The sequence below is a fragment of the Chlorocebus sabaeus genome, chromosome 19 (assembly GCF_047675955.1).
Source record: "Chlorocebus sabaeus isolate Y175 chromosome 19, mChlSab1.0.hap1, whole genome shotgun sequence".
In the NCBI taxonomy this organism is placed as follows: Eukaryota; Metazoa; Chordata; class Mammalia; order Primates; family Cercopithecidae; genus Chlorocebus; species Chlorocebus sabaeus.
The window spans coordinates 19,026,424-19,054,340 of NC_132922.1; the positions used below are offsets into that span (position 1 = coordinate 19,026,424).

Sequence of the window (27,917 nt, forward strand, 5' to 3'; positions counted from 1 at the left end):
AAAACCCAAAATGAAACAAAACAAAACAAGAAAAGATTTTCAAGGTTGCTCTCTTAGAGGCCACTACTGAACTTCAGGTTTTCCTACACAATTTTTATATGCACCCCCAAGTGAATCTGGCAGAAAACCTGCAGGTGGCGAGGCACTGGGCCCGGGATGGGCCGGGCAGCCGGAACACTTGAGCGTCATAGGCATCATAATCTACTTGGATGGGAAGGGCGTTCTCAGATTCTTTTGGACTCCCAAGAGCTGAAATACACAAATAACATAAATTGTTATCAAAAACATTTCAAACAGATGCCTGAGAGCTGAAATACACAAATAATATAAATTGTCATCCAAATACATTTCAAACAGATGCCTTCAGATAATCTTCACCAGAATCTGCAAGGTACAGGTGATCACCCTCTCCATGAAAAAATGGGGTAACAACCTATTCATCAAGTAGAGACTAAATGACGTATATGTCAAAGCAATATAGAACTGTATAGCACTAAATAAAGGCAAGGTGTGGATAGCATTTCATCCTTTTGTGACCCTTCTTAAAATAAATCATCTTAATATGTTTAGTAGTTTAAAACTTTCTACCTGATCCCTACAAATGGCCGATGGAAAAGAAAAACAAGTTTTTTTCATTTTGCAGATGACAGGAAAAAATATAAGGTCATTAAGGGATCCTGCAAACATGACACAAAGGGAACTCAGGTCTCCTGACTTTTCCACAGATTTTTTATGGGACTTCACATAGTTTTGTCGTCATGGGTAACATGATGTTCTTTTTTTTTTTTTTTTTTTGAAACGGAGTCTTGCTCTGTCACCCAGGCTGGAGTGCAATGGTGTGATCTCGGCTCACTGCAACCTCTGCCTCCTGGGTTCAAGCAATTCTCCTGCCTCAGCCTCCTGAGTAGCTGGGATTACAGGTACCCGCCATCATGTCCGGCTAATTTTTTTGTATTTTTTTAGAGATGGGATTTCACCATGTTGGCAAGGCTGGTCTTGAACTCCTGACCTCTGGTGATCCACCCACCTTGGCCCCCCAAAGTGCTGGGATTACAGGCGTGAGCCACCGCACCCGGCCAGCTGACTCTTTTTTTAAAAGCAAGAAAAAAAATCTCAAAAAATACTCACATGTATCACGGCCATTTTTTGCTTTCTCAGAGGCAGGCTGAAAAATTAAATAGATAATTAATCACTCCTTCCTTTGCTAGAAAAGAACTTATCACAAGGCACAGTGTGTATGTGCTGCTCCCAGGGTAGAGAGCCTGTAACTGATGGAAAGGCAGGAGCTAACATCTGACACTTACCTACCACGGTCCTTTATTCCCACATCACATCTTGCTGACTCTCACAACCCTGTCCAATGAGGGAATGGACTCCTCCTTACAAGTGGGGATATTCAATTGCAGAGAGAATGAGGGACTTTACCCAAAGCCACACATTCAGCAGGTGGCAGAGCCAAAATTCAAGCCCAGATCTTTAGATTCTTGGTCAATCCACTGTTGTGTTTGTGCCACCACAGCTAGATCCCACCTGACCCAAATGCTGCATGCTTCCCCCTTCACTATGGTGCTGTCACCTGTCTGCCTGCACCTACCAGAGCTGAGCACTCTGTAGATCACCCAATTTGCCGAAATCAAGTACAAGGGTAGAGGAAAAAAGCTAATAAAGCTATCACTTTTTACATTTTCTTAAAAATCTTTTTCAGATTAAATAAATAAAGGCCAGGCACAGTGGCTCACGCCTATAATCCCAGCACCTTGGGAGTCCAAGGCGGGAGGACTGCTTGAGCCCAGGAGTTTGAGACTAGCCTGAGCAATATAGTGAGACCCCATCTCTATTTATGTAATTTTTTTTGGTAATCTTTCAGGACCCTGAAACCTTTCACAACAATACTAACTCTTGCTTCTTTAAAATAATCATGGTAGAGGCCGGGCGTGGTGGCTCAAGCCTGTAATCCCAGCACTGTGGGAGGCCGAGACGGGAGGATCACGAGGTCAGGAGATCGAGACCATCCTGGCTAACACGGTGAAACCCCGTCTCTACTAAAAATACAAAAAAAAACTAGCCGGGCGAGGTGGCGGGCGCCTGTAGTCCCAGCTACTCCGGAGGCTGAGGCAGGAGAATGGCGTAAACCCGGGAGGCGGAGCTTGCAGTGAGCTGAGATCTGGCCACTGCACTCCAGCCTGGGCGACAGAGCGAGACTCCGTCTCAAAAAAAAAAAAAAAATAATAATAATCATGGTAGCCGGGTACAATGGCTCATGCCTGTAATCCCAGCACTTTGGGAAGCCGAGGCAGGCAGAACACCTGAGGTTGTCAGGAGTACCAGCTTGGCCAACATGGTGACACCCCGTCTCTACTAAAAATACAAAAATTAGCTGGGTACAGTGGCTCACACCTGTAATCCCAGCACTTTTGAAGGCCAAGATGGGTGGATCATCTGAGGTCAGGAGTTCAAGACCAACCTGCCAACATGGTGAAACCTCTTCTCTACTAAAAACGCAAAGAAATTAGCTGGGCGCAGGGGTGGGCACCTGTAATCCCAGCTACTCTGGAGGCTGAGGCAGGAGAAGCACATGAACCCAGGAGGCGGAGGTTGCAGTGAGCCGAGATCGTGCCATTGCACTCCAGCCTGGGTGACACAGCGAAACTCTATTTCAAAAAAATAAATAAAATAAAATAAAATTTAAAAAATACAAAAATTAGCTGGACATGGTGGTGCACGCCTGTAATCCTGTAATCCCAGCTACTTGGGAGGCTGAGACAGAAGAATCACTTGAACTCTGGAGGCAGGGGTTGCAGTGAGCCAAGATTGCACCATTGCATTCCAGCCTGGGCCAGAGAGAGAGAGAGAGACTCCATCTCAAAAAAAAAAAAAAAAAAAAAAATTAGGCATGGTGGCATGCACCTGTAGTCCTACCTACTGGGGAGGCTGGGGCACGAAAAATGATTGAACCCAGGAGGCAGAGGTTGCAATAAGCCGAGATCCCACCACTACACTGGGCATGACAGAGCAAGACTGTCTCAAAAAAATAAAATAAAATAATCATGGTGCAGAGAAGTTTTTCCATGTTCTACTTGGCTGAGAATGCTTGTGGTGAAGGCAAGAGAGGCCCTTTCTGGACAGAATCCCACCTCCTAGCGTTTCACTATCTGACATGGCTTATGCTAGGAGTTCTCAGCTTGCTCCAAATTAGTATTTCCCCTATTAGAAGAGTAACATTAACAGCCCTCCCCGCTAAAAAAAGAAAAGGGAAGAAGTGGCCCTGACACACAGCCACAAATGGAGCAACCCTCAGTGAATTCAGCTCTACTGGAAAGGGCAGAGGGGTGAAAGCACTCGGGTGTGGGGACTGCAAACATAACAGCCTGCTTTACTTCTCACAGTACATCAAAACCACTTGTTCGAGTTCTGGCTGGGCACAGTGGCTCACGCCTATAATCCCAGCACTTTGGGAGGCTGAGGCAGGCTGGTCACTTGAAATTAAGAGTTTGAGACAAACTTGGCCAACATGTGAAACCCTGTCTCCACTAAAAATACAAAAATTAGGCCAGGTGTGGTGGCAGGTGCCTGTAATCCCAGCTACTCGGGAGGCTAGGGCACGAGAATTGCTTGAACCTGGGAGGCAGAGGTTGCAGTGAGCCGAGATCACACCACTGCACTCCAGCTTGGGAGATAGAGCAAGATTCCATCTCAAAAAAACAAACAACAACAACAAAAAAAACACTTGTTCAAGTTCTTTAAAATTGCATTTTTACCAGTTGCAAATATATTCCATCAAGTGGATATTTCATAGTTCAGCCATTGCTCTATTGTTTTCAGCTTCTATTATGAATAAAACTAAACCTAGAAGTATTTGCATATAATCACTTCAATTATTTCCTGACACCACGTGCCCCAAAATGGAAGTGCCTGGTCAAATAGCATAAACATTTGCTCTCAATACACAAGGCTGAAATGCTTTGCAAAAGTAACATACACCAACCAGGTACTCCAGTGTCAATTTCACCACACTTTTTGTAGCATGTGGTATAATTATTAATATATTTTAAATGTGGTATAATTATTAATATATTTTAAATGTGGTATAATTATTAATATATTTTAAACCTCTTTGGAAAGAAGAAAACAAGAACTCCCATTCTTGCTACAATTTTCATTTATTTTCTTGGTTGGTTTGTTTCTAGAGACAAGATCTCAGTCACCCAGGTTAGTGTGCGATGCTACAATTATAGCTCACCACAGCATTGGATTCCTGGGCTCGGGCAATCTTCCCATTTTAGCCTCCCAAGTAGCTGGGACTTACAGGTATGCGCCACCCTACCTGGCTAATTCTTTTTTAGTTTTTGTAGAAATGGGGTCTCACTATATTTGTTGCCCAGATTGGTCTCAAACTCCTGGCTTCAAACAATCCTCCCTCCTCAGCTACACAAAGCACTGGGGTTACAGGCAAGAGCCTCTGCACTCAGTCAGAATTTTCACCTCTTTATACTAAGATCTGACCTTTTGGCCGGGCGCGGTGGCTCAAGCCTGTAATCTCAGCACTTTGGGAGGCCAAGACGGGCAGATCATGAGGTCAGCAGATAGAGACCATCCTGGCTAATACGGTGAAACTCCGTCTCTACTAAAAAATATAAAAAAACTAGCCGGGCGAGGTGGCAGGCGCCTGTAGTTCCAGCTACTCGGGAGGCTGAGGCAGGAGAATGGCGTAAACCCGGGAGGCGGAGCTTGCAGTGAGCTGAGACTGCACCACTGCACTACAGCCTGGGTGACAGAGCGAGCAAGACTCCGTCTCAAAAAAAAAAAAAAAAAAAAGATCTGACCTTTTTATCATATTTCCCCTTTGCTGCAATGCATATCTGTATCTTTGTCTTTATTCCCACTGGTATCTGAGTGACATCAGCATCTGAATAAAACAGTCATGTCATCATAAAATGAACTCTTGAAAAACAAAAAATGAACTCTTAGTCTTGGTCATATTTCTGCCAAAGGTATTTCACGCAGTCTGGCTTTGGCCTTGTTATTTATTTATCTAATATATAAAGTTATAAAGCTTGGGGATGAATTTCTTAACCCTGTTCATGGCCATGGGGGAAGATGAGGGTACCTCAGGAATAAAATAACCCTATCAGTGTGTGACAGTCCACAAAGGCTCTCTGCTGATTAATGCAATCTACCTTCTTGGCTGGGCAGAATGGCTCATGTCTGTAATCCCAACACTTTGGGAGGCTGAAACAGGAGGATTGCTTGAGTCCAGGAGCTCAAGATAAGACTGGACCACATAGTAAGAACCCCTCTTAACAAAAATAAAAACCTACCTTCTTTCCTGCCAGTTTTATTCGTGGGGTGAAACTATTACAAAAGAGCTGGCTTTTGGATGTGTAGAAACTGTAAAAGAAACAAACAGAGTCATTAATCTAAATCCCCTTTATTTTAAAAACTCAAAACACAGTTAAAATACTAGGCATGGATCAGCCCTCCTGAGATGGGCTTTGTTCTCAGCTTCACTGATCTTTCCAATTTTAACTTCTTTTGCAAGAAGTCACTACAAAACATTAGTTATATTTTGTTTTTTGGTAGAGACAGTCTGGCTACATTGATCAAAATGGTTTCAAACTCCTGGCCTCAAGCGTTCCTCCCACCTCAGCATCCCAAAGTACTGGGATTACAGGCATGAGCCACCGTGCCCGGCCTGAAATTGCTACTTTTGTAGGTCAAAAACAGTCTAATATCATGATATCAAATAGTATAAATTAATAGCTGCAACTTTGCCATGAACTTGCTGTTCAAGACCAGGTTGGCCAACACGGTGAAACCCTGTTTCTACTAAAAATACAAAAATTAGCTGGGTGTGGTGGCAGGCACCTGTAATCCCAGCTACTCAGGAGGCTGAGGCAAGAGAATTGCTTGAACCCAGATGGTGGAGGTTGCAGTGAGCCAAGATCGTGCCACTGCACTCCAGCCTGGGCGACAGAGCGAGACTCCATCTTAAAAAAAGAAAGAAAGAAAGACAACCCAGAGAAGGAGAGAATGCTCTGGAAGCACTGAAGAAAAAGTGGCTATTAGTTATCAGGGCAGCACAGAAGTAATTCACAGAAGAGAGATGCTGGAGTTGGATCTTGGAAGAAAATAGGCATTTTCAAGAGAAGGGTAGATGGAATAAGATTAGTGTCATAGTTCAAAAAGATGAGGCACTGGCACTAGCAGAGGGATGAGAAAAGCCATCTCTGAACTGGAACCAGCAGGAACACTGAAGTCTTGTCCCATAAAGAGGCGCGGAGACTTATCTAGAGCTGAAGGAAGTCAGGCACAAATGTTGGTCTTCTACGGTCTGTGGGAATTGGGAATAGAAGGACTTGGGAACAGCAGTGGAAGTCAGTCAGTCCTTAAAATTTTGTTTTTATTCTTTTTCACCATAGACTGTCCATATGATACTGCTACTGCTTTGCGTGTAGAGAACTTTGAGCAAATGTTAGAACTTGGTTTCCACATTTTCTTGACAAAAGGTTTAGTGCCATGATAAGAACTTAACAAATTTAAAGAAAAATGGCAAGGAAGCTGTCAAAACTCTTATCACCTACTATTGATTGAGATCACACCCACCTGTGGTTTATCCAGTGAGGGATATTATAGTCATCGCCCAGACGAGAATCCCGGGGAGCACTCCGATTATGGAGCTGCAAGGGGAAAAATGAGAGCACAGATAAGCTACAGAACAAGTAGGATGTGGAACTGCTCTAAATTTTCTGTTTTGGGGGTTTTAAAAAAAAATTTTTTTTTTTTTTTTTTTTTGAGACGGAGTCTTGCTGTGTCGCCCAGGCTGGAGTGCAGTGGCACGATCTCAGCTCACTGCAAGCTCTGCCTCCTGGGTTCATGCCATTCTCCTGCCTCAGCCTCCGGAGTAGCTGGGACTACAGGCGCCCGCCACCTCGCCCGGCTAGTTTTTTTTTGTATTTTTTAGTAGAGACGGGGTTTCACTGTGTTAGCCAGGATGGTCTCGATCTCCTGACCTCGTGATCCGCCCGTCTCGGCCTCCCAAAGTGCTGGGATTACAGGCTTGAGCCACCGCGCCCGGCCAAAAAAAATTTTTTTAGGGCCAGACATGGTGGCTCAAGCCTGTAATCCCAGCACTTCGGGAGGCCAAGGTGGGCGGATCACCTGAGGTCAGGTGTTCGAGACCAGCCTGGCCAACATGGTGAAATCCCGTTTCTACTAAAAATACAAAAATTAGCCAGGCGTGGCGGCAGGTGCCTGTAATCACAGCTACTCAGGAGGCTGAGGCAGGAGAATTGCTTGAACCCGGGAGGCAGAGGTTGCAGTAAGCCAAGATCGCGCCATTGCACTCCAGCCTGGGGGACAAGAACAAGATTTCGTCTCAAAAAAAAAAAAAAATTTTTTTTTAGAGATGGAGTCTTGCTTTGCTGACCGGGCTGGAGTGCAACAGTTATTCACAGTTATTTATAACAAACTATACCCAAACTCCTAGGCTCAAGGGATCTTCCCACTTCAGCCTCTAGAGTAAGTGGGACTATAAGCGCATGCCACAGCGCCTGGATTTTTTCTAACTATACTCAAACTGGCCTTTAGTAAGCAAATCCAAAATCTAATTACCTTGAACAATGGGACAGCATGTAACGGTTGCTCTCCCATACACACCAAGTCCACACCAATTCCTAAAAAAATAAAAGACAAAAAGAGTTGTGGGGAGGGAATGGCAGAGACAAACACCCCTATCTATAAATCATGTTATTTAACTGTGTATTAGGCAAAGCTAACTTACCATTGTATGATTTATAACCTCATAGTGCTGCCTATGCAGCAAAGAAGTAAATACACTTTTTGAGACAGTCTCACTCTGCTGCCCAGGCTGACGTGCAGTCGTCAGAGATCACAGCTCTCTGCAACCTCTGCCTCCTGGGTTCAAGCAATTCTACTGCCTCAGCATCCCAACTCCATCTTGTTGATGAAACAAATCAAATTGTGGGGTGTGAGGCTGAGTTGGGGATACGAGGCACATCATGGAGGACTGGACTAGATTATCTGATAGTGCATCTGAAAACAGGCTGACAGCACATGGGTCCCTTGAAATCATCCCTCCAGGAAGGCTTCTCTAGTGCCAAATATATTTGGGAAACTCAGAGTACCCTGATACACCCTTTAGAGAAAAACAACCTACACTAACATATTAAAAACGGAGGAAGACCTGTCATTATGGAACCTGCTTATCTTTGCATGACCCGGCATTTCCCAAACTGATCTGACAATGAATCTTTAGCACCTGACACCTACTGACATCCACAGATGTTGTGACACACAGAACACTATACAGAGCTCCTCACACTCTAAGAAGTCAGTGAAGCTCACAGTTCTAAGGGAAAATCAGGCTAGGAACATGTGGAGACAGGGCACAAACCAGAGAGTATTACCATTATCTATCATCCGCTGCTTGGTCAAGATCATGAGTAGGCGGTCCACTTCAAAGACACCCACCCCGGGCGTGATCACCACTGACATCTGCCCTGTTCGATCAAAGTTGCGGTTGATGTAATGCTTATCAAACACTAGAAATAAAACAAAAATTCCACAATAATGATGTTACAGTTTTTCAGAACCCCGTCATAAACAAGCATCTCTACACTCTCAGAGCATTCTGCCCATATTTTTATTTTATTTTATTTTATTTTATTTTATTTTGAGACAGAGTCTTGCTCTGTCACCAGGCTGGAGTGCAGTGGCGTGATCTGGGCTTACTGCAACCTCCGCTTCCCAGGTTCAAGCAATTCTCCTGCCTCAGCCTCCTGAATAGCTGGGACTACAGGTGCATGCCACCACACCTGGCTCATTTTTTGTATTTTTAGTAGAGACGGGGTTCCACCATGTTGGCCAGGATGGTCTCGAACTCCTGACCTCAGGTGGTTCGCCCACCTCGGCCTCCCAAAGTGCTGGGATTACAGGCGTGAGCCACCGCACCCGGGCCATATTTTTATTATAGCAACTGCCACATTCTAGTTAAATGTATACACATCTATCTTTTCTATATTAAGAACTACTTGACCACAGGAATAAGTCTCTGTCACCTTTGTTAATACACCTCATTGATGCCTAATACTTGCCCTGTGCAGCCTTAAATGCTCAAATTTCATGCTGTTAGGGATGGGCACGGTGGCTCATGCCTGTAATCCCAGCACTTTGGGAGGCCGAGGCAGGTGGATCACCTGAAATCAGGAGTTTGAGACCAGGCTGGCCAACATGGTGAAACTCCATCTCTACCAAAAAATACAAAAATTAGCCAGGCACGGTGGTGTGCACCTATAATCCCAGCTACTTGGGAGGCTGAGATGGGAGAATCACTTGAACCCAGGTGGCAGAGGTTGCAGTGAGCAGAGATCATGCCACTGCATTCCAGCCTGGGTGACAGAGCAAGACTCTGTGTCAAAAAAAAGAAAAAAAATTCATGCTGTTAATTTGAACCATCCATAAATGTGTCTGTAGTAAAACTTTGATTATATTAGATTTTTTATATATTATGTATTATTTTATTATATATATAAACTATATAACTAGATTATATTACATAGTATTCATTTAAGACACTATTTAAAAGAGTAGACCAAAATCTTGGGATGATTTTGTAAATCTGGCAAGTCACTTTTTATTTCTAGCTTCTGTGATTCTTACTATGAAAAATCAGTGATATTCCAATATGACAAAAATATTTACTAATAGAAGACCTCATGCTCTAGAATTCCCCCTGCACCTGTGTACAGACACATGGGAAGATGATATACACAGTGATGTAAATGTACATCATCACTTCCACCTCTGGCCAGTGACAGATGGACACCTAACTGGAGCTGGGCAGATCAGACTCTCTCTACGAGGAATGTGAATTCTGAACAGAGAGCAGAGACAGGGTTGCTGGAAGCTGAAATATGGCTCTCATAATTCCTGCTGCTATGGTTCCCAGAGCCACTAAGGTTCTTCAACATGGTGTTCAAGCCTTTCCTGGCTGCTCCACTTAAGCCTCTGTATTCTTACAGTAAACTTCCCTTTTTGTTTAAACTAAATCAATACATTTCTGTTATTTGCAAAGAATATATTTCAGCTAACACATAAATGCCGGGATAATCATACCACACTGCTAACAATGGTTCCCCTTAAAGAAGAGGACACTGGGGGTCAGGAGGAGAGTATTGTTTTTTACTTGGTTTATTTTATTTTATTTTATTTCAATTCATTTCATTTTATTGACAGTCTTAACTCCATCACCCAGGCTGGAATGCAGTGGCACCATCTCAGCTCACTTCAACCTCCGCCTCCCAGGTTTAAGTGATTTTCCTGCTTCAGCCTCCCAAGTAGCTGGTATGACAGGCATGCACCATCATGCCTGGCAAGTTTTTTATGTATTAGTAAAGATGGGGTTTTGCCATGTTGGCTAGGCTGGTCTTGAGCTCCTGACCTCAGGTGATCCCCTGCCTCAGCCTCCCAAAGTGCTGGTATTACAGGTGTCAGCCATTGCAGCAGGCCTATTTATTTAAAAAAAAAAAAAAAAAAAAAAAAAAAAAAAAAAAGGCTGGGCGCGGTGGCTCAAGCCTGTAATCCCAGCACTTTGGGAGGCCGAGACGGGCGGATCACGAGATCAGGAGATCGAGACCATCCTGGCTAACACGGTGAAACCCCATCTCTACTAAAAAAATACAAAAAACTAGCTGGGCGAGGTGGCGGGCACCTGTAGTCCCAGCTACTCGGGAGGCTGAGGCAGGAGAATGGCGTGAACCCGGGAGGCGGAGCTTGCAGTGAGCTCAGATCCGGCCACTGCACTCCAGCCTGGGCGACAGAGCAAGACTCCGTCTCAAGAAAAAAAAAAAACCTTTTTTTTTTTTTTTTTGAGATAGTGTCTTTTTCACCCAGGCTGGAGTGCAGTTGCGTGATCTCCACTCACCACAACCTCCACCTCCCCGGTTCAAGTGATTCTCCTGTCTCAGCCTCCTGAATAGCTGAGATTACAGGCGTGTGCCACCATGCTGGCTAATTTTTGTATTTTTAGTAGAGACAGGGTTTCACCATGTTGCTCAGGCTGGTCTCAAACTCCGGACCTCAAGTGATCTGTCTGCCTTGACCTCCCAAAGTGCTGGGATTATACGTGTGAGTCACGGCATCTGGCTGCTTTTGTAATATTTTTCTTTAAGTAGATTTTAATTTTTTTAATTTTTATTTTAAATTTTTATTTTTTAAGTAGATTTTTAAAATATTACCTAGAAGCAGTTGAGGGATGGGGTGGAAAATAATAACACGGTTTGAGTAAGTCAAAGAACCCAAGGAGGATCCTTGTAGTTCCTGACCATGAGAAGCAGATGAGACTACCAAATTAACCGGTCAACAGAAGACCCAAGAGCTAAATGTTGGTCATTACAACCACCCAATGAGAAGCTATTGCTTTAAATTAATTTTAGGGGTAGCTGAATGGAGGCATCATCACCTAGGTCTGGGTCTGCAGGCATTCATAAAGAGACATGTATAGCTGTCAGAGGCCTTTAAACCAGAGCAACTCCATCTTGAATAGGGGCTGGGGACAATGAGGTTCAGACCTGCTAGGCTGCATTCCCAGGAGGTTAGGCATTCTTAGTCACAGGATGTTTACAGTTAAGGGAACAGGTTAATAATGTTTACCCAACAGACTCAGGACTTAACAGACCCAGGAAACGTCCTGATGTTCCAATTTTTTTTTTTTTTTTGAGATGGAGTCTCCCTCTGTCGCCCAGGCTGGAGTGCAGTGGTGTGATCTCAGCTCACTGCAAGCTCCGCCTCCAGTGTTCACACCATTCTCCTGCCTCAGTTTCTAGAGTAGCTGGGAATAAAGGGGCCTGCCACCATGCCTGGTTAATTTTTTGTATTTTTAGTAGAGATGGGCTTTCACTGTGTTAGCCAGGATGGTCTCAATCTCCTGACCTCATGATCCGCCCACCTCGGCCTCCCAAAGTGCTGAGATTACAGGTGTGAGCTACCGTGCCCAGCCCTGATGTCCCAATATCTTAAGAACGAAAGTATTCTTAGTTTAAGAGTAAGTTTTGCGGCCAGGCGCAGTGGCTCACGCCTGTAATCCCAGCACTTTGGGAGGCTGAGGTGGGCGGATCACGAGGTCAAGAGATCGAGACCATCCTGGCCAACATGGTACGTACAACTCTCTACTAAAAATACAAAAATTAGCTGGGTGTGGTGGCACGTACCTGTGATCCCAGATACTTGGGAGGCTGAGGCAGGAGAATCGCTTGAACCTGGGAGTTAGAGGTTGCACTGAGCAGAGATCATGCCACTGCACTGCAGCCTGGAGACAGAGTGAGATTGGCTCAAAAAAAAAAAAAAAAAAAAAAGACCAGGCACAGTGGCTCATGCCTGTAATTCCAACACTTTGGGAGGCCGAGGCAGGTGGATCATGAGGTCAGGAGTTTGAGACCAGCATGGCCAATACGGTGAAACCTCGTCTCTACTAAAAACACAAAAATTAGCTGGGCGTGGTGGTGCACACCTGTAGTCCCAGCTACTCAGGAGGCTGAGGCAGGAGAATCACTAGAATCTGGGAGGCAGAGGTTTCAGTGGGCCAAGATCACGCCACTGCACTCCAGCCTGGAAGACAGAGCAACACTCCATCCCAAAAAATACAAAAAAAAAAAAAAAAAAGCATTAGGAGAAATACCTAATGTAGATGATGGGTTGATGGGTGAAGCAAACCACCATGGCACATGTATACCTATGTAACAAACCTGCATGTTCTGCACATGTATCCCAGAACTTAAAGTATATTAAAAAACAAAAAGGCCAGGTGCGGTGGCTCATGCCTATAATCCCAACACTTTGGGAGGCCAAGGTGGGTGGATCACGAAGTCAGGAGATTGAGACCATTCTGGCCAATGTGGTGAAACCCTGTCTCTCCAAAAAATACAAAAATTAGCTGGGTGTGGTGATGTGCACCTGTAGTCCCAGCTACTCGGGAGGCTGAGGCAGAAGAATCACTTGAATCCACGGGTCGGAGGTTGCAGTGGGCCGAGATTGCGTCACTGCACTCCAGCCTGGTGACAGAGCAAGACTCCGTCTCAAAAAAAAGTAAGTTTTGCTTTAAAGAAAATAATATAGATTCTTGAGAAAGATAGCAGTTACACAAAGAGGAACAATCCTTTGTCATGAGTGCTTGCAGCAGAGCACCTCTCCCCCATGACTTTTTGCTTTGTTACATATAAACAACCATGGTACCTAAGGAGGACGTGTTCCTTCTCCTGCTTTCGGGAATGCCCTACTCTTTCTATGGAGTAGTCATTCTTTTATTCCTTTTCTTTTCTTTTTTTTTTTTTTTTTGAGACGGAGTTTCGCTCTGGTCACCCAGGCTGGAGTGTAATGGCACGATCTCGGCTCACTGCAACCTCTGCCTCCTGGGTTCAAGCAATTCTCCTGCCTCAGCCTCCCAAGTAGCTGGGATTACAGGTGTGCACCACCATGCCCAGCTAATTTTTGTATTATTATTAGAGACGAGGTTTCACCATGTTGGCCAGGCTGGTCTCAAACTCCTGAGCTCAGGTGATCCACCCGCCTCAGCCTCCCAAAGTGCTGAGATTATAGGCGTGAGCCACTACGCCTGGCCTATTCCTTAATATACTTGCTTTCACTTTATTCTGTGGCCTCGCCCCCAGATTCTTTCTTCTGCAATATCCAAGAACCTTCTCTTAGGGTCTGGATCAGGACACCTTTCCAGTAACACAGTCATGTGGTAGGCAAGATGCTGGCACACTGGCTGGCATCCTTACTCACCATTGAATGACAGATTGATGGCCTCCAGGTAGTTTCCTTGTGCTGAGGTAGAATTGTCTCCTTGAGGAAAGCCCTCTGAAGCAAAATACACAAGAGAAAGAAAAACATCTCACGAAAGATGAACTCTCTCTTTTTTTTTTTTTTGAGACAGAGTCTTGCTCTGTTGCCCATGCTGGAGTGCAGTGGTGCGATCTTGGCTCACTGCAATCTCCACCCCCCAGGTTCAAGCGATTCTCTTGCCTCAGCCTCCCGAGTAGCCGGGACTACGAGCATGTGCCACCAAGCAAGGCTAATTTTTGTATTTTTAGTAAAGACAGGGTTTCACCATATTGATCAGGCTGGTCTTGAACTCCTGACCTCGTGATCCGCCCGCCTTGGCCTCCCAAAGTGCTGGGATCACAGGTGTGAGCCACCGCACCCGGCCCAAAGATGAACTCTTAAATAAGTGGTGGCTGAGCATGGTGGCTCACGCCTGTAATCCCAGCACTTTGGGAGGTGGAGGCAGGAAGATCGCTTAAGATGAGGAGTTTGAAACCAGCCTGGTCAACACAGTGAGACTCTGTCTCTACAAAAAATGAAATAATTATCTGGGCATGGTAGTGTGTGCTTGTCGTCCTAGCTACCCAGGAGATGGAGGCAGGAGGATTGCTTGAGCCCTAGGGGTTTAAAGTTAAAGTACGACTGCTCTACTCCAGTGCAGCCTAGATGACAGAGTGAGATCCTGTCTCAAAAAAAAAAAAAAAAAAAAAAGTGGAAGGCATCTGGCTCCACAAGGCCTCACTACCTGTATGAGGGACACTGTTGAACTTATCGCATAACAAAATGTACAATTGGGATCCAACTGGAAACAGAAACCTGATCAAAAGCCGAAACTGCACACAGCCATGGGAGAGATATAAGCACAAATCTCTCCTCTGTCTCCCAGACTCTTCCTACACTTCCTGTCCCACCGCACCTTCTATTACATGAAAGCAGTACCTGCCTGTTCCAGTCGCACCAACACTGGATACTGGATGAAGAGTTTTTTAATGGTCACGAGAAGTGAAGTCCATTCTTCTCTTCTCTCATTCTGCACCACCACTCTGAAAAGAGTATTATCATAAAAAGGATATTGAGCAGCTGATATGGTTTGGCTCTGTGTCGCTCCCAAACTGCATCTCAAATTGTAATTCCTATGTGTCAAGGGAGGAACCTAGTGGGAGGTGATTGGATCATGGGGGCGGTTTCCCCCACGCTGTTCTTGTGATAGTGAGGGAGTTCTCATGACATCTGATGGTTTAAAAGGGGCACTTTCCCCTGTGCTTGCTCTTTTTCCTGCTTCACCATGGTAAGACGTGTCTTGCTTCCCCTTCGCCTTCCACCGTGATTGTAAGTTTCCAGAGGCCTCCACAGCCATGCAGAACCATGAGTCAATTAAATCTTTTTTCTTTATAAATTACCCAGTCTTGGGTATGTCTTTATAGCAGTGAGAAAATGGACTAATACAGCAACTTTAAATACAGAACATCAGGTTCCTTACAAGGTTTCAAAAAGAGTGTAATTGGAGTACAGTGAGCCAGGATCACACCACTGCACTCCAGCCTAGGTGAAAGAGCGAGACTCTGTCTCAAAAAACAAACAAAAAAAAGACTCAGTGAGCTTATTTTTCTGCCAATCCAATTGGGAAAGAAGCGTTAAAAAAAAGATACTGGGTGCAGTAGCTCATACTTGCAATTCCAGCACTTTAGGAGGCTGAGGCAGGTGGATAAAGAGGTCAGGAGTTCAAGACCAGCCTGGCCAACATAGTGAAACCCCGTTTCTACTAAAAATACAAAAATTAGCTGGGTATGGTGGCAGGCACCTGTAATCCCAGCTACTTGGAAGGCTGAGGCAGGAGAATCACTTCAACCCAGGAGGCAGACGTTTCAGTGAGCTGAGATCGAGCCACTGCACTCCAGGCTGGGAGACACAGCGCAACTCCCTCTCAAAAACAAAAAACAAAAAAACAAAAAAAAACCTTCAGTGTTGGTGAGGACACAGAAATTGCTGCTAGGAAAACAGGATCTTCTACTTTAATGGAGGGTACATTGGCTGTACAAATAGCCTTTACAACACAGACCATCCTTTGACCTAATAGCTCCATTTCTGGGAATTTATAATAAAAACTAAAGATATGCTTAAAAACTTATCTGTAAGAATGTTCACTGGCAATACTGTTGAGAATAGCGAAAAGCTGGAAGTCACCTCAATTTTTAACAATACTAACCCAATGTAATTTCTACTTAGAAATAAAAAATGATACAGTGGGCTGGGTGCAGTGGCTCACGCCCATAATCCCAGCACTGTGGGAGGCCAAGGTGGGCAGATCATGAAGTCAGGAGATCGAGAGCATTCTGGCTAACATGGTCAAGCCTGTCTCTACTAAAAAAAAAAAACAAAAAAATTAGCCAGGTATGGTGGCTGACGCCTGTAGTCCCAGCTACTTGGGAGGCTGAGGCAGGAGAATGGTGCGGACCCAGGAAGCAGAGCTTGCAGTGAGCCGAGATCATACCACTGCGCTCCAGGCTGGGCAAAAGAGTGAGACTCTGTCTCAAAACAAAAAAGATACTATGGAAGTAGGGTGTTTAACATGGATTGGCATTTGTGACAAAGTAGAAAATGAATGTTTATGGCTGGGCACGGTGGCTCACGCCTGTAATCCCAGCATTTGGAGAGGGCAAGGTAGGGGGATCACCTGAGGTCAGGAGTTCGAGACCAGCCTGACCAACATGAAGAAACCCCGTCTCTACTAAAAATACAAAATTAGCTGGGTGTGGTGGTGCATGCATGTAATCCCAGCTACACGAGAGGCTGAGGCAAGAGAATCGCTTGAACCTGGGAGGCGGAGGTTACGGTGAGCTGAGATGGTGTCACTGCACTCCAGACTGGGCAATAAGAGCAAAACTCCGTCTCAAAAACAAAAAAGAAAAAGAAATAAAATTAAGGTTTAAAACACATAAAAAGGGAACCATGTGGGCCGGGCGCGGTGGCTCACGCCTGTAATCCCAGCACTCTGGGAGGCCGAGGCAGGCGGATCACCTGAGGTCAGGAGTTCGAGACCAGCCTGGCCAACATGGTGAAACCCAATCTCTATTAAAAATACAAAAATTAACCGGGCATGGTGGTGGGTACCTGTAATCCCAGCTACTCAGGAAGCTGAGGCAGGATAATCACTTGAACACGGGAGGCAAAGTTTGCAGTGAGTTGAGATTGCACCACTGCACTCCAGTCTGGGTGACAGCAAGACATTGTCTCAAAAAGAAATAAAAACAATAAAACACGTAAAAAAATCACATGGAGGCCTGGCATGGGTGGATCACCTGAGGTCAGGAGTTCAAGACCAGCCTGGCCAAGATGGTGAAACCCCGTTTCTACTAAAAATACAAAAATTAGCCTGGCGTAATGGTGGACGCCTGCAATCTCAGCTACTCCAGAGGCTGAAGCAGGGAATTGCTTGAACCCAGGAGGTGGAGGCTGCAGTGAGCCAAGACTGCACCACTGCACTCCAGCCTGTGCAACACAGCAAGACTCCCTCTCAAAGAAAAAAAAAAAACACATGCAATTTGTGATCATATCTCGTGAAAACTAATTTTTCTCCTACATACAGATAATAAGGGTTGATTTACCAACATAATGAAGACTGTATTCTGGAGATGGAATTGAGTGTGCTTTGAATTCCTCTCTACTTAACTATACTTTGGTGTGCTTTTATAGTTGTTGTTGTTGTTTTTTTTTCTGAGACAGGGTATCACTATGTCACTCAGCCTAGAGTGTAGCGGCACGATCTTGGCTCGCTGCAGACTCGACTTCCAAGGCTCAAGTAATCCTCCCAAATAGCTGAAACTACGGGCACGCACCACCGTGCCCAGCTAATTTTTTGCATTTTTTGTAGAGACAGGATTTTTCCATGTTGACCTGGCTGGTTTCAAACTCCTGAGCTCAGGCAATGTGCCTGGCTCGGCTTCCCAAAGTGCTGGGATTATAGGCATCAGCCACCACGCCTGGCCTATTTTGTGATTTTCCTAAAATGAACCTGTATTGTTTCTGCAGTAAGAAAAAGATAACCAGTTTCTCTCAGTAAGAAAAAGATAGCCAGTTTCTCTCAATCTAAAAAATGTTGAGGATGACTTTGTAATGACATAAACTTTCATATATTAAAAATATATAGTCACATACACCTAAAAATCTACATTCGTAATTCACACATTCATGCCTTATATAGTACTTTCTATAACTGATTATGCTCAAACTAATTCATATTCATTATACAGATAAAACTTCATATACTGTTAAGCCAAAAGAGCTCTCATGGTTCCTGGAATTCATTGAATTAGAGGTATGCAGAATTCATCTGCATAAGGGGATGAGTGGAGGTGTCAGCACAGCACAGGGCCCATCACTTTCATAAAATTCTCCAAGGGGTACAGGATCCAACAGAAGATGAACAAATAATCTAAAGTATAATCCGTATAAGGCTGAGGAATACAGTGGTCAAAAAGCAGAGACTCTGAACTAGATTGACTATGTCAAGTCCACGCTCCACTGCTTAATATGTTATGGACTTTGGATAAGTTACTGAAACTCTGTGTCCAAGTTTCCACATCTGTAAAATGGGGTAACAGTATCTATCCCATAGGGATGCCGGGATATTTAAATGAATCAAGTCATGTAAAGTGCTTAGAAGAGTAACTCATTCATGCTAAGTCCCGACAAAACAGTAACTATTACTATCTGATTACCATCTCAATAAGATAGTGGTGTCAGCCGAGCGTGGTGGCTCCGGCCTATAATTGCAGCACTTTGGGAGGCCAAGGCAGGTGGATGACCTGAGGTCAGGATTGGAGACCAGGCTGGCCAACATAGCAAAAGCGCATCTCTAACAAAAATTTTAAAAAATTAGCCAGGCATGGTCGCGGGTGCCTGTAGTCCCAGCTACTTGGGAGGCTGAGACACGAGAATCCCTTGAACCTGGGAGGCGGAGTTTGCAATGAGCTTACATGACCACTGCACTCCAGCCTGGGCGACAGAGTGAAACTGTGTCTCAGAAAAGAAAAAAAAAAAAAGGGCCAGGCGTCTGTAATCCCAGCACTTTGGGAGGCGGAGGCGGGCAGATCATGAGGTCAGGAGATCGAGACCACCCTGGCTAACATGGTGAAACTCCATCTCTACTAAAAATACAAAAAACAATTAGCCAGACGTGGTGGCGGGTGCCTGTAGTCCCAGCTACTCAGGAGGCTGAGGCAGGGGAACGGCGTGAACCCATGAGTTGGAGCTTGCAGTGAGCCGAGACTGTGCCACTTCACTCCAGCCTGGGCGACAGGGAGACTCCGTCTCAAACAAAAAAATAATAATGTTAAACATAATAATGATATTCTGATCAGATATAAAAATGCCTTTTTTGAATATGTATAGGAATAAAATGTTACAATATTGATAATTTACTTAGTCGGTGGCACTGAAAAAACCAGATGAATTAAATATGACAAAATAATAACTGTTAAATTCAGATATTGGGTATACGGACTCATTATATTATTTGTTCTTCTTTTCTGAATGTTGAAGTTTTTCACAATAGAACATTTAGAAGGTCTAAATGCAATGTGGTATCTTGGATTAGACATGGCAAGTACACGAGTGCTAAAATCTGAAAAACGTCTGAATTTACTTAACAGTAATGTACCAATGTTAACCTAGTTTTCACAAATGTAACTTGGTTATGAAATGTTAACATTAGAGGAAACAGAGCAAAGAGTATACAGGAACTGTACTACCTTTGAAACTTCTCTGTAAATCTAAAGTCATTTCAAAATCAAAAGGTTTATTTATTCTTTTTTGTTTGTTTGTTTTTGGAGACAGGGTCTCTCTCTCCCCCACGTTAGGGTGCAGTGGTGTGATCTCAGCTCACTGCAACCTCCACCTCCCAGGCTCAAGTGATCCTCCCACCTCAGCCTCCCAAGTAGCTAGGACAACAGGTGGCTAATTTTTTTGTATTTTTGGTACAGGGTTTTGCCACGTTGCCCAGGCTGGCATTTTTTTAAGTTAGGAAAGAAACAACTAATAAATAAATAAAAAGTATAGGAAAGCACGCAAACATACTTGTAAAAGTCTTCATAGAATCTCCCCTTATGATCCTGTCGAATTGAGGCTCGGTTTATCTCAGGAAATTCATCTGAAATAGAAAAAATGGAGTATGTAGTTCAGGTTGAGAAGAGAAATTCAGTTTTGTCAGCTTCCCCTTCTGGGTTAAAGATTTGCATCATAGGTCAGGCGTGGTGGCTCACGCCTATAATCCCAGCACTTTGGGAGGCCAAGGCAGGTGGATCACGAGGTCAGGAGATCAAGACCATCCTGGCTAACATGGTGAAACCCCATCTCTACTAAAAATACAAAAAACTTAGCCAGGCATAGTGGCGGGCACCTGTAGTCCCATTTGCTGGGGAGGCTGAGGCAGGAGAATGGCCTGAACCTGGGAGGCGGAGCTTGCAGTGAGCTGAGATCACGCCACTGCACTCTAGCCGGAGCAATAGAGCAAGACTATGTCTCAAAAAAAAAAAAGATTTGCATCCCAAAAAATTAAACATAACTGTCCATTTTTTTGTTTTGTTTTGTTTTGTTTTGTTTTGAGACAAGGTCTTGCTCTGTCACCCAGGCTGGAGTGCAGTGGCAAGATCTCAGCTTACTGCAACCTCTGCCTCCTGAGTTCAAGCGATTCTCCTGCCTCAGCCTCCTGGGTAGCTGGGACTACAGGTGCATGCCACCACACCTGACTCATTTTTGTATTTTTAGTAGAGATGGGGTTTCACCAAGTTGGCCAGGCTGGTCTTCAACTCCCGATCTCAGGTGATCTGCCCACCTCAGCCTCCCAAAGTTGTGGGATTACAGGTGTGAGCCACTGTGCCCAGCCAACGGTCTTTTAAGTTGGTTTTAAGATGAATCATAGCCAACGGTCTTTTAAGTTGGTTTTAAGATGAATCACAGCCCACAGACCTCTTGCATCCACTAATGGACTGTGTTACTTTCCTTTTTACACCGTCCTCATAACAGAAAAGATGGGAACGGTGGAAAAGCGCAACGAGGAAAAAAATGAGGGAATGGCTGGGGTGGGGTTGGGGGAAGCCTAATAAAAAAACAACTGTAGGAGAGAAAGTGTTACTCACCAACAGATTTTGCATCATAGAAAGTTCTAGAAAACAGGACCACTGTCACTTCATGACTACAGTTCTTCTCCTAAGCATGAGTACAGAACAACAGGGTTAACGTTTGTTTCATCTACTTCACTATGAAGCAGACTGCATGCACATAATTTTTTTTTTTTTTTTGAGATGAGTCTTAACTCTGTCACCAGGCTGGAGTGCAGAGGCACAATCTCACCTCACTGCAACCTCCGCCTCCTGGGTTCAAGCAATTCTCCTGGCTTAGCCTCCCAAGTAGCTGGGACTTTAGGCGTGTATCACCACGCCCAGCTAATTTTTGTATTTTGAGTAGAGACGGGGTTTTACCATGTTGGCCAGGATGGTCTCGATCTCCCGATCTCATGATCCTCCTGCCTCAGTCTCCCAAAGTGCTGGGATTACAGCTGTGAGCCATCATGCCCAGCCTTATTCTTTTTTTTTTTTTTTTGAGGCAGAGTCTCACTCAGTTGCCCAGTCTGGAGTGCAGTAGCATGATCTCAGCTCACTGCAGCCTCCACCTCCCAGGTTTAAGCAATTCTCCTGCCTCAGCCTCCCGAGTAGCTGGGGTTACAGGCATGGGCCACCACACCCAGGTAATTTTTGAATTTTTAGAAGAGACAAGATTTCACCATGTTGGCCAGGCTGGTCTCAAACTTGTGGCCTCAAGTGATCGGCCTGCCTCGGCCTCCCAAAGTGATGGGATTATAGGTGTGAGGCCCAGCTGCACATAATATTCTTAATCCAGGTGGCTTAGCAGCAGTGCACAATATTGAATAGCTTCATGTAACTATAGGCTGCAGTGCAGGAGACAGAGTACTGCTGGGAGTCAGAAGACCTAGATGGAGTCCTGGCCCTGAAACTTGCCACTATGTGACCTTGGGAAAGTTACCTAAAGTGCTGGGAATGTGGAAAGTGATTGGAAAGCTGTAAATCTGCAGTAAATAATGGTCACTGTCTCCCAGTTCCCGAAAAGCTGGGACTACAGACAAGCACCACCAGGCCCAGATAATTTTTGCATTTTTCGTAAAGACAGGGTTTCTGCTGGGCGTGGTGGCTCACGCCTGTAATCACAGTGCTTTGGGAGGCTGAGGCAGGTGGATCACTTGAGGTCAGGAGTTCGAGACCAGCCTGGCCAACATGGCGAAACTCTACATTACCCAGGCAATGTGGCACGTGCCTAGAGTCACAGCCACTCGGGAGGCTGAGGCAGGATAATCACTTGAACCCAGGAGGTGGAGACTGCAGTGAGCCGAGATTGTGCCATTGCACTCCAGGCTGGGCAACAGAGCAAGACACCGTCCAAAAAAAAAAAAAAGAAAGAAAAAAAAAGAGAGATAAGAGTTTCATCATAATCCCCAGGCTGGGCTCAAGTGATCCACTAGCCTTGGCAAAGTGCTGGGATTACAGGCGTGAGCCACAATGCCAGGCCTACAGTGTTTTTTAATTTTTGCAGAACTGTGGTCTAGGGAACAAGAACAGCACCCATGGTGGTGGATTCAAGAATCAAAGACACTCTTACACCCTACTAGTCTCATAGGACGAGGGTGGGGGTTTGCTCCAGACTCAGTGGTATAAGCCAAGGCAAAGAACTACCTTTGGACAGCGACGGGGACTAAGGAGAATAAACATTTCTATGGAGTCTGGAGATCAATATCCTAGAAGTAGGGTGTTTACAAATGAATATGAAAAGTGGCTTGCACCAGTGAGCTAGCAAGTTCAGTTTCAGTTCCTCCTGGGTCTCTGAAGACAATAGCCTATACTGACCAACCCCATCTTTATCCCAAGTACGCTTAGTGACTAAAGAATTCAGCACTCACTATATAAGGCACATAATATAATGCACATTTCATAAATGTATCTCAAGTGGACAGAAATTCCTAAATACAAGCCACAGTACCAAGAGCAGAGTGCTAGGAAACAGCAGACCTTCACTGACTACCAATTAATTCACTGGACTCCAAGAGCTCCAAACTCAGCACCCTTATCTAATTTTAGTGCAAGTGATATACAGGAAAACACAATGGGCTCACAACGGGCTGACGTGGGCATGGAATGTCTCAACTCATAAGTGATGTGATGAGAGGATCTATTATTATCTTCATTTTGCAGCTGAAGAAATGGAGCCTCAGAGACTAATCCTTGGAGATCAAAAAGCTAATCAGCCAGGCATAGTGGCCTGCGCCTGTAGTCCCAACTACTGAGGAGGATTAAGTGAGAAGATCCTTGGAGCCCAGGAGTTCAAGACCAGCCTGAGCAGCATAGCAAGACCCTGTCTATTAAAAAAAAAAAAAAAAAAAAAAAAAGCAAGCTAACGAGATCATTTAAAACCCAGTCTGCCTTAATACAAACTCTACTCTTTTACATTACATCATGTGACTTCAAATACTTTTTCATCAAAACGTTTTCATGTGAAATCAAGGTGGGATAATTGAATGAAATAATTTTTTAATTGTGGTAAAACACATATACATATTGCCATTGTGACATTTAATACATTCACCATGTTGTATAACTATCACCATTATTTAAATCCAAAACATTTTCATCACCCCAATAGGAAATCCCAAACTGATTAAACAGTCACTCCCCACCCTCGGTTCCTGGCAACCACTGATCTCTATATTATATATTTACCTATTCTGGACATTTCATATACATAAGATCCTATGATTTGTATTTGATCCACTATGTCTGGCTTCTCTCACTTAGCACGTGTTCAAGATTCATCTATGCTGTAGCATGTGTTAGTACTTCATTCTTCTTTATGGCAGACTACTACTATATTGTACGGATATACATTTTATTTATCTATACTTTAGCTGACAGACATTTGTTATTTGTGTTATCCTACTTTTTAGCTAATATGAATAATGCTGTCAAGAATATGTAATCCAGCACTTTGGGAAGCCAAGGTGGGCAGATCACTTGAGGCCAGGAGTTCAAGATCAGCCTGGCCAACATGATGAAACCACATCACTACTAAAAATACAAAAATTAGCAGGGTAAGGTGGCGCACACCTATAATCCCAGCTACTTGGCAGGCTGAGGGATGAGAATCACTTGAACCTGGGAGGTGGAGGTTGCAGTGAGCCATGTTTGAGATCGCAGCACTGCACTCCAGTCTGGGCGACAGAGCAAGACTTTGTCTCAAAAAATACATAAATAAATAAAATAAAGAATATGGGACCAGGCACGGTGGCTCACCCCTATAATCCCAGCACTTTGGGAGGCCGAGGCTGGCAGATTACCCGAGGTCAGAAGTTCGAGACCAGCCCGGCCAACATGGTGAAACCCCATCTCTACTAAAAATACAAAAAAATTAGCTGGGCATAACAGTAGGCACCTGTAATCTCAGCTACTTGGGAGACTGAGGCAGGAGAATTGCTTGAACCCAGGAGGCAGTGGTTGCAGTGGGCCAAAATTGCACCATTGCACTCCAGCCTGGGCAACAAGAGCAAAACTCTGTCTCAAAAAGAAAAAAAGAAAAAAAAGAATATGGGCTAGGCACTGTAGCTCATGTCTGTAATCTCGGCACATTGGGAGGCCAAGGTGGGAAGATCACTTAAGCTCAGGAGTTCGAGATCTGCCTGGATAACATAGTGAGACCTCATTTCCACCAAAAAAAAAAAAAAAAAGTAGCAGGGCATAGTGGCACATGCATGCTTGTAGTCCCAGCTACCCAGGAGGCTGAGGAGGGATGGCCCCTTGAGCTTGGGCAATTAAGGCTGCAGTGAGCTATGATTGTGCCACTGCACTCTAGCCTGGGCAACATGGCGAGACTCTGTCTCAAAAAATATATATACACGTATATAGTCATCCTAGTGGGTGTGAAGCAGCATTTCATTGTGGTATTAGTTTGCATTTTCCTAAAGACTAATGATTTTGAGCATCTTTTCATGTACTTGTTGGACATGAGAAATGTCTATTCAAGTCCTTTGCCCATTTGTTTTTATTTTTTTGTTTAATAATTTTAATTATTTTTTAATTTTTATGGGTACATAGTAGGTGTTTATATCTGTGGGGTACATGAGATGTTTGATACAGGCATGTAATGTGAAATAATCACATCATGGAGAATGGGGCAGCCTTTGCCCATTTGTCAATTAGGGTTTTTTCTTTTCTTTCTCGAGTTATAGAAGTTCTATGTATTTTCTGGATAACAGACTTTTATCAGAAGATCATTTGCAAATATTTTCTTCCATTCTGTGGGTTGTCTTCTTTTTTTTTTTTTAAGAGACAGGGTCTCGCTCTGTCCCGTCACCCAGGTTGGAGTGCAGTGGTACAATCGTACTGTAACCTCAAATTCCTGTGCTCAAGGGATCCTCTCGCCTCAGCCGCTTGAGTAGCTGAGACTACAGGCATTGCCAATGCAGTCAGCTATTTTTTTCTATTTTTATTCTTGTAGAGACAGGGTCTCGTTTCGTTGCCTGGGCTACTGGAACTTTTGGCTTCATGAAATTCTCCTACCTCGGCCTCCCAAAGTGCTGGAATTAAAGGTGTGAGCCAGCACGTCTGGCCCCTTCACTTTCTTGATAATGTCTGTCGATTAATAAAATTTTTTAATTTTGAAGTCTGATTCATCTGCTTTTAATTTGGAGGTTGTGCTTTTGGTGTTATATCTAAGAACAAGGTTATATGAATTTCCCAGCCAGACGTGGTAGTTCTATTGTAATCCCAGCAATTTGGGAGGCCGAGGTGGTGACTGCTTGAGCTCAGGAGTTTGAGACCAGTCTGGGCAACATGGCAAAACCCCGTCTCTACAAAAAGTACAAAAAATTAGCTAGGTGTGGTAGCAAATGCCTGTAGTCCCAAGCTACTCAGGCTAAGGCAGGAGGATCCCTTGAGCCCAGGAGGTCAAAGCTACAGTGAGCCATGATTGCTCCATTGCACTTCAGCCTGGGTGACAGTGAGACCTTGTCTCAAAAAATAAAATAAAATAAAATAAAACTTTTTAGGCTGGGTGCGGCAGCTCATGCCTGTAATCCCAACACTTTGGGAGGCTGAGGCAGGCGGATCGCCTGAGGTTAGCAGTTCAAGACCAGCCTGGCCAACATGGTAAAACCCTCTGTCTAGTAAACATACAAAAAATTAGCTGGGCATGATAGCAGGCATCTGTAATCCCAGCTACTCAGGAGGCTGAGGCAGGAGAATTGAACAGGTGGAGAATTCAGGCAGGTGGGAGAATCACATGAAAATAAAAGTTCAAGAGTAGCCCAGGCAACAAAACGAGACCCTGTCTCTACAAAACTAAAAACAGAAAAAATTTAGCTGGCTGTGTTGGCAAATGCCTGTAGTCCCAACTACTCAAGAAGCTGAGGCAAGAGGATACCTTGAGTACAGGAATTTGAGGTTATAGTCTATGATTATACCACTGCACTCCAACCTAGGTGACAGGATAGAGCAAAACCCTGTCTCTTAAAAAAAATTCAATTCTTTTTTTCAGGTTGTTTGAACCTGGGAGGCGGAGGTTGCAGTGAGCTGAGATCGCACCACTGCACTCCAGCCTGGGCAACAGAGTGAGACTCTGTCTCAAAATAAAAAAATAAATAAATAAAATAAAAATAAAACTTTAAAAAATTCTTTATTCTTTTTTTTTTAGCCACCACACCCAGCTAAGTGTTTGTTTTTGTGGAGACAAAGTTTTGTCATATTGCCAGGGCTGGTCTGGAATTCCTGGGCTCATGCAATCTGCCCACCTCCACCTCCCATGAGCGACCACACCTGGCTCAGCTTTATAGTTTTAGCTCTTTATTTACTTATTTATTTATTTTTGACATGGAGTCTCACTTTGTTGCCCAGGCTGGAGTACAGTGGCATAATCTCGGCTCACTGTAACCTCCACCTCCCAGGTTCAAGTGATTCTCCTGTCTCAGCCTCCTGAGTAGTGGGATTACAGTGCACCCACCACCATGCCTGGTCTAATTTTTGTATTGTTAGTAGAGACAGGGTTTCATCGCGTTGGCCAGGCTGGTCTCAAACTCCCGACCTCAAGTGATCTGCCCACTTTGGCGTCCCAAAGTGCTGAGATTACAGGTTGTGAGCCACCGCGCCCAGCCAATTTTAGCTCTTATATTTAAGTCTTTGATTCATTTTGGTTCCATTTCATATATGATTTGAGGTGAGGGTTCAAATTCATTCTTTTCCATATGGACATTCAGTTGTTCCAGAATAATTTGTTGAAGAGAATATTCTTTCTCTCATTAAATGAACTTGATGCCCTTGTCTAACTGACCATAGATGTACGGATTGATTTCAATTCAATTCCATTGATCTATATATCTAACCTTACGTCATATCACACTATTCTGATGATTGAGGGTTTTAGTAAGTTTTGAAATTAGGAAGTGAGAGTCCTCCAACTTCGTTCTCCTTTTACAAGATTGTTTTGACTATTCGGGATCCCTTGCAATTCCACATGAATTTTAGGATCAGCATTTCTATTTCTGCCAAAAAAAAAGGGGGGGGGCACTGGTATTTTGATAGGAACTGCACTAAACTGTAAACTGCTTTGGGTAGTATTGCCAAATGCACAATATTGAGTCTTTCTATCTGTGAACACAGGTTATCTTACTATTTACTCAGGTCTCCATTAACTCCTTTCACAATATTTTATAGATTTTAGTGGACCAGTCTTACAGCTCCCAGGGTAAAGTATTCTAAGTATTTTATTCTTTCAGATTGTTTATTGCTGGTATATAGAAATACAATTATTTTGTGTGTTGATTAGGTATCCTGAAACTTCGTTGAATGCACTAGCTCTCACACTTACTTTGTGGATTTTGAGGATTTTCTACATGTAGGATCATATTATCTGTGAATAGAAATAGTTTTACTTCTTTTTCAATTTGGATGTCTTTTATCTCTTCTGCTTGCCTAGAGGGTCTATCTAGAACTTCTAGTTAGTATAATGTTGAATACCAGTGGCAA

At 44.1% G+C, this 27,917-nt stretch overlaps 1 protein-coding gene across 21 annotated transcripts in view; it reads right to left on the reverse strand.

The window, feature by feature from the left end:
* The window catches only part of DEPDC5 (DEP domain containing 5, GATOR1 subcomplex subunit), a 205,490-nt gene that overhangs the window by 148,242 nt on the left and 29,331 nt on the right, over positions 1–27,917 (reverse strand). For all 21 annotated transcript variants that reach the window (XR_012089476.1, XR_012089475.1, XR_012089474.1 and 18 more), the window contains exons 11-20: positions 20,976–21,045; positions 19,915–19,987; positions 14,779–14,882; positions 13,801–13,875; positions 8,427–8,561; positions 7,612–7,673; positions 6,604–6,677; positions 5,319–5,388; positions 1,129–1,165; positions 129–249 (exon numbers count right to left, since the gene is read on the reverse strand). Coding sequence is in view for 14 of the 21 variants with exons in the window: in XM_073006785.1 (XP_072862886.1) it covers positions 129–249; positions 1,129–1,165; positions 5,319–5,388; positions 6,604–6,677; positions 7,612–7,673; positions 8,427–8,561; positions 13,801–13,875; positions 14,779–14,882; positions 19,915–19,987; positions 20,976–21,045 (821 nt within the window). In the remaining 7 variants the exon portion in view is untranslated. The remainder of the gene's footprint in view (positions 1–128; positions 250–1,128; positions 1,166–5,318; positions 5,389–6,603; positions 6,678–7,611; positions 7,674–8,426; positions 8,562–13,800; positions 13,876–14,778; positions 14,883–19,914; positions 19,988–20,975; positions 21,046–27,917) is intronic.